The 6,880-nt window shown below is 40.3% G+C and overlaps 1 protein-coding gene across 1 annotated transcript in view; it reads left to right on the top strand.

The window, feature by feature from the left end:
- Positions 1-5,859: 5,859 nt before the first annotated feature.
- MTMR7 (myotubularin related protein 7) overlaps positions 5,860-6,880 on the top strand; it is a 55,203-nt gene continuing 54,182 nt past the window's right edge. The window contains exons 1-2 of the mRNA XM_015565111.1: positions 5,860-5,889; positions 6,145-6,307. Coding sequence (XP_015420597.1) covers positions 5,860-5,889; positions 6,145-6,307 — 193 coding nt within the window. The remainder of the gene's footprint in view (positions 5,890-6,144; positions 6,308-6,880) is intronic.

Here is a 6,880-nt window from a genome sequence, read left to right as displayed (position 1 = left end):
TTTCAGGAATGTCAGAATGTGGGAAATGTACACCCAAGAACTGGTGACCTATTGTAATGTTTTGCACCGATGAGCTGCCGTGTGCAGAGCAGGAACACCGAGGGGTTCCTAGGAAAATGTAGGGGAATTGCAGTAACTTTTTCTGGAGAAGCTGGTAGCTCCTGAGGGTCATCTCTCTCCCAGGATGCAAGAGGCGTTATTATCATAGAGCTCATTGTAACTGTTGACGAGATAGCATTAAGTTCCCTGAACAGCGAGGCTGAGTAATTGAGCCAGTGGGTCCTCAAGATGGTGGCAAAGTTCTCAAGATTTATTTCATTTTATCTCGAGTTGACTGGCTCTAGAATCGCAGTCAAGAAGGTTCTGGCTACCTTAGTGAAAGCCACATGGTGGAACTGAGCAGGGTCCTGACCTTCACAGAATTTCTCAGACAACTCAATTTTAGTTCTGTTTTAATTTTTTTTTACTTATTTTTTAAGAAAATCTTTATTGTTGAAAATATTACATTTGTCCACTTTTCCCCTCATTGACCCCTTCTAGCCCACCTCACCCCCGGCTCCAAGCCTTCACCACCCCACCCTATTATCTGTGTCCGTGGATTTTGCATATATGCATACAAGTTCTTAGGTTGATCTCCTCCCACCCACCATGAATTTTAATTCTTATTACCTCTAAACGGCATGACATGCCAGTTGTTTTCTTTCGTTGTGACACAGCACTGGGAAATCATGCTGTGGGTGTTTTCCTAATGGTGTCTTGTCTCTTTTTTCCTTCTTCTACTTCAAAATACTTTGGACAGCTGTGGGATGGGTAAGAACTGTTGCCAGATTTTGAAATGTAACTCTCCTGCAGCGGTCTCCTCAGGTAACAGGAAGACATTAGCTATTCTAATCTACCACCATCTGTGATCCTTGTTCAGTTCAACTGAGGTTTTCTACAGATAATCTAAGTGGTGTAGCTTCCTTCACTTCCATAGGGAGAATAATTCATACTAGATCTCCTTGTCTCAAAATATTACCATATGTTCAGTATGATTATCTCAATAAAGTTTTGTTTCGTTTCTATATATTGTTAACTGGCACATCACCCTGGACAGCTGCTTAATTTAGTTAGGCCCATTTTAGCATGCAAATTAGTTTTTTCCCATAGAAATGTTCCAAAAATAATATATCCCCTTGCTCCTCTCTTCCCACAACTCTCTTTCATAATATCTTTGTTGGAGTTAGTTTAAAATAGAATGTTTAATGACAAAAGTTTGAATAAAGTAATCCAATCATGTGGGAATTGAAAAATATTCTCCTTAAAAACTCTTGGGTCAAAGAAGAAATAAAAATTCCAGTTATAGTCTATCTGGGAAGCAAGAATGCTAATACTGCAAGCAAAACTCATAACATGCAGCCAAAAATTTACTTTGGAGGAAAATTATTGGACTTGAAATTTTGTTACTAAACAAGAAGAATAAAATTTAATGAGCTGACTATTAAACCTGAGCTTTTAGAAATGAACAAAGGAACAAAAACCAACTATATACCCGAAGAAAGCAAGTTAAAACATTTACTAAGAAGCACAAGCATAATTAACAATTCGAAAGAGAAAAATTATTAAATTAATAAGTCCAAGATCTGTTACTTTGAAGAAAAACCTTTGTGCTTGGCTAGCAAGACTCAGTGGTGGAGTATGGACCTATAAACGAGGAGGTCACGATTCCATTCCCGGTCACGGCACATGCCTGGGTTGCGGGCTCAATCTCCAGTGTGGGACATTCAGGAAGCAACTGATCAATGATTATCTCTCATCATTGATGTTTCTATTTCTCTCTCCCTCTCCCTTCCTCTCTGAAGTCAATAAAAAAATATATTTTAAAATAAATAAAAAAGAAAAACTTTTGCATATCTAACCACAGGAAAGGAAGAACATAATTTACAATATTAGGAGTGAGAGAAGAGATAAAGAGAGAGAGATTTATCCACAGATAAGAATTAAAACATTGTAAGAATTGAAAATCAGCAATTAGGAGATAATTGGTAAGTAAAATAGATGTCAAATGAGATTTAGTAAGAAATGGAAATATTGAAGGATTTATGACCACTTAAGACATTGAAATAATTATTAAAGAGTTATTTCTGAATAAAAAAGTGTTTCAAGTAATAAATTATTTGTATATTGAAATCTTTCTAATCAATTGATATAATCATGGCCATGATGAATGCACCTAATAAAGTAGCACAAATAGCCAGTCTCTCTTAAAAGCATAGATGAAAAAAATAAAACCCCAAACAAAACAACAAAAATACTGCAAACAAAACAAAATAATTAGCACAGATAAAATGTAAGCAATATTAAAACATTAATACACCAGTTCCAGGTTGGTCATACACCAACAACCTGACTTCTTTAAGAACTAAGAAATTTATTACTATGGATAACACAGGATTAATGCTAGAAAGCAAATAATTCATCCAAGTATTATTAAAATGGCATGCTGTTTATTTCTGATTTTCAAAACTAAAACTCAGTAAACTAAGAATGGATCACTTCCACAATGTGATAAAAAATACCAAACTCGATGGTAAGATATTGGGAGTGCTCCTATTAAAAACAGGACTGCACAGGAAAAGATGTTCAACATCATTAATCATCAGAGAAATGCCAATCAAAATTACAGTGAGATACCATCTTACCCCTAGCAGAATGGCTATAATAAAAAAGAGATTTCAACCAGCATTGTGTGGAAAAATTGGAACCCTCATACTGGGTAGGAATATAAAATAAAACAGCCCCTCTGGAAAACAGTCTGAGAGTTCCTGTAGAGGTTAAAGAGTTACCATCTGATCCAGCAATTCCATTCCTAGGTTTGTGTGTGTATATATATATATATCCAAGAGAAATGAAAACACATGCCCTCACCAACACTTGCATAACAACATGCATAGAAGCAATATTCAATGACAGCCAGAAAGTGGAAACAATCCAAAGGACTATCAACTGACAAATGGATAAATAAAGTGTGGTATCTATATAGATAAAATCCCAGCGACCCAACGGCAAAACGACCAGAGCGACCAGTCGACCAGTCGCTGTGACATACTGACCATCTGGAGCAGCCATTCAACGCAGGAGCTGCCCCCTGGTGGTCAGTGCACTCCCACAGTGGGAGCGCCGCTCAGCTGAAAGGGATGGGCAGAGCTCCCACAGTGGGCTGATCCTCAAAGGCCACGCCCCCACCAGTGCACAAACCCATGTACCGGGCCTCTAGTATCCACGTAATGGATTGTCACTTGGCAATAAAACAAAATGAATATGATGCTAAGTTAAAGAAACCAGTCACAAACTATAACATATTCCATTTATATGAAATTTTCAGAATAAGCAAGTGCATAGGGACAGAAAGTAGATTGGTGGTTGCCTAGTGCTGAGGTGATTTGGAGGGAATGTTCATGGGAACAGGGTTTGTTTTTTCTCGGGGTGGGGGTGATGAAGATGTTTTAAAATTGATTGTGGTAATGTTTGCACAATGATGATATGTACAATGCTGTGAATATATTTAATACCATTGAATAGTCTACTTTCAATGGGTGAATTGTATGAAATGTGAATTATATCTCAATAACGCTGTTATTAAAAAAATGAAGGAAAAAAACCCACAAGAGTGGCTGCTGTCACCACAGTCATTGTTATTTTGAATGGTCTAGTTCGTGTCATTACACAAGGGGGAAAAGAGGTATAAATACTGGAAAGGAAGAGACAAGTTATTATAGAAAATATTCCTCTCTACTCAAGTAACTTTTTGAAGGTCCAAGTGACTTTATTGAAAAAAGCTTTAGAACCAATAAAAGAGCTTGGTAAAGAATCAGTTATAAAACATAAAATTAGGCCAGAGGTTATTATCCTTACTGTATGAACTGTTCCGATAAATATGTAAGGAGTGATGGCCACCTTGTAGGAAAGTAAACCCATGCTATGGCGACCATTGACGAAAGAGACAGAGGGGTGGAGACCCATTGAAAGAATGTGGAGCATATCATTAACAACAGAAGTACTTTTTCAAATCTGGAAGCTGATAGGTTCTTAAATGAACATCTTTAAGAAACAACCATTCACCAAGTCTCAAGAAGTATGCAACCACCTGGAGTAAATGGTCTGACTAAAGAAAATATTTGAAGTACCTAATGCTTTATTTACCTCATTAGATCCCTGGAAATTGGGAAGAAATGGGATGGGACCTGGAAGACTGGTTTGGTTCTAAGGGCACAGAGGAGACTGGACGATGGGTGTCTTGAGTGCTCTTTGCCCTTGGGGTTGTCCTTGCAGTGCTCGTTAGGTTGGAGACCCACCTAGGTCTTCCCTGGAGCAGCTCTCCAGTCACATCAGGACCACAGCTTCTCCTTTGGCCTAAAGAATGGGGCACATACGACCCACTAGGCCCTAAGCTGCCTCATGGAGGGCAAGTAACCATCCTGACTTGAGGGATGAGGGTTGAGCCAGCGTCCGTCTTCAGTTTTTCACTTGCCCTGGAGAGATTGTCTTGTCATTTCCATTACATTTCGTATTGGAATGATCCCAGTGCACACATCCTTGAAATTGCTCTGCATATAAGAAATATCATCTTGATAAAAAATTGTTTCCAAGAAATCTCTTCTAACAGTTCAAATGAGCTCAGTGGTGAGAATTCCATTTGTTAGAGAGGTTTTACTATAAGTGAATGTGAGCATCTTCATTTGAGAGGTTTTCCTTGGAAAATGCAGAACACTTGACATTTTGTTTCTATGAACAACTTGGTCAAGAACCAAACTGTTCTAGATGGGAGATGTTTGAGAAATGAGGTATGACTGTATGTAAAAATAAGATTAAGTGGTAAAATCTGAGATCCCAATCTTTAATAACTTCACTTCCCTCAAGTTCTACAATTGAAGGGTCTAAAACAGCGGTTCTCAACCTGTGGGTCGCGACCCTTTGGCGGTTGAATAGCCCTTTCACAGGGGTCACCTAAGACCATTCTGCATATCAGATATTTACATTACGATTCATAACAGTAGCAACATTACAGTTATGAAGTAGCAATGACAATAATTTTATGGTTGGGTCACAACATGAGGAACTGTATTTAAAGGGCCAGAAAGAAGGTTGAGAACCACTGATCTACATATTCATTTTGAACACTAATTGTTTGACTAGAAAGAGCCAGAAATTCAAGTGGTTCATGTCACAGCTTTTGAGTAGAGATTCTGTAATGTCAGTATCCCAGATATAGTCATTTTATTCTGTTGTCTCCACTTTTCTGATAATTGGAAGGAAGGAAGGAAGGAAAGAAGGAAGGAAGGAAGGAAGGGAGGGAGGGAGGGAGGGAGGGAAAAGCAAAGCTAGGGAAGCGTCCTGTCATCAGGCATTTCTGCTATGCAATCGTGAGACTAGATATTCCTTATTTTGTATAGCCCGCTCACCGTGACATCGTGACCAGGGCCAGAACGGCTGAATTGTTGATTGGCCTTTTCTCTAGTCCATAGACTTTGCTCCGTTTGCAGCTGAAGGTGGCAGGCACTACTTACTGGAGAGGAATTGAAAGGATGAAATGCTTGCCATGGAGGACTGAGCAGAGACCCTCCTGAGACAACAGACATGCCCTTCAGCATGATTTCCCTTAAAAGAAATCTCCTCTGCAGCCAGCCTGATCCCCAACAACTTAGCAAACAAGTGCAAGTTGCTATTGAGCTTGAGCATTCCATGTGGAATTCGGGAGCACGGTGGCCCCTCCCAGCAGAGTCATCTCTGACTTTTGTTGATTGCAAGATTTATTTTACTAACTTCTCATGACCTTCTTTCATTTGAGCTATTAACCGCAATCAGCAGTTGACTACCAAAATGTTCCCTTGCCCGGACTTGTGCAAAAGAGTATGCTGAATCATTGGCTCCAGATCACGAGCCTGGGTATCCGAAAGCTTGACACAGAAAAAACACAACGGGAAATCTAGACAGTTGGTTCTTTCCCAAAACATCTCAGTTCTTGTCATCTAAGTGCAGGTGTTGAGCTAGCTGAAGGCTGGGGAGTGTTGCCGTCTGTCTGTGTGGCTCCGAGATCTGTGTCACTCCTCGCCCTGTGTGTCAGTTGTTTGTGCTTAGCTTATCCACGTTCACTTTCGGTTGCAGATTCTTCACAGCCAGATTTCCACCATCGAGAAACAGGCAACAACGGCTACTGGGTGCCATCTGCTTATTCGTTGCAAGAACTTCCAGCTCTTGCAACTCATCATCCCTCAGGAGAGAGACTGCCATGACGTGTACATCTCTCTGATACGCCTCACGAGGCCAGGTAGGCCAGGGGAGCTCGGCATGTCCCTTCGGAAATTCACAGACCACACCCAGCCAGTGCACATGGCGCCCGAGCATGTACAGTGTTTTAGGCATCAGATGCTCTCCCAGGCCTCCGAAGAGACTAAGAAATCGGAATCATAGCTTTCCTTATCTCTGAGGAGCTCTCCCTGAGTTGCCTCCTATAGGAACCTGTCATTATTCTTAGCATTCACTTTATCTCTGGGGAGGTCTAAGCCCAGACTGGGAAATTGTTTCCTGTGGAAAACATTGCTGTCACACATTCCAATGCAGTCTTCCCCACCTGGGGGCTTTTAAGGCTTGGTGTCTGCTCCTTTTTGATGGTAACATATGTGTTCCAAGTTTGGGACCATGTTAGCATCATTGAATATTCAAAGTGTGGATCTGTTGAATCTCCTAAACAGAAGCTCTTTAAGTGTCCTTGGAAGACAGTTTGGTTGATTTGAGAGTATTGTGATATATCCCTCATCTTGGGTCTTCCAATTTGTAGCCCATCACCTACTTCTACAGAAGTGTGTCTTGTCTCCCTTGTGTGGCCTCTGTGAGCTGTGGC

This window comes from Myotis davidii, unplaced genomic scaffold, assembly GCF_000327345.1.
Source record: "Myotis davidii unplaced genomic scaffold, ASM32734v1 scaffold71, whole genome shotgun sequence".
NCBI classification, from domain to species: Eukaryota; Metazoa; Chordata; class Mammalia; order Chiroptera; family Vespertilionidae; genus Myotis; species Myotis davidii.
Note: the sequence above shows the minus strand (reverse complement) of the source record. Positions and strands in the feature narration are given on the sequence as shown.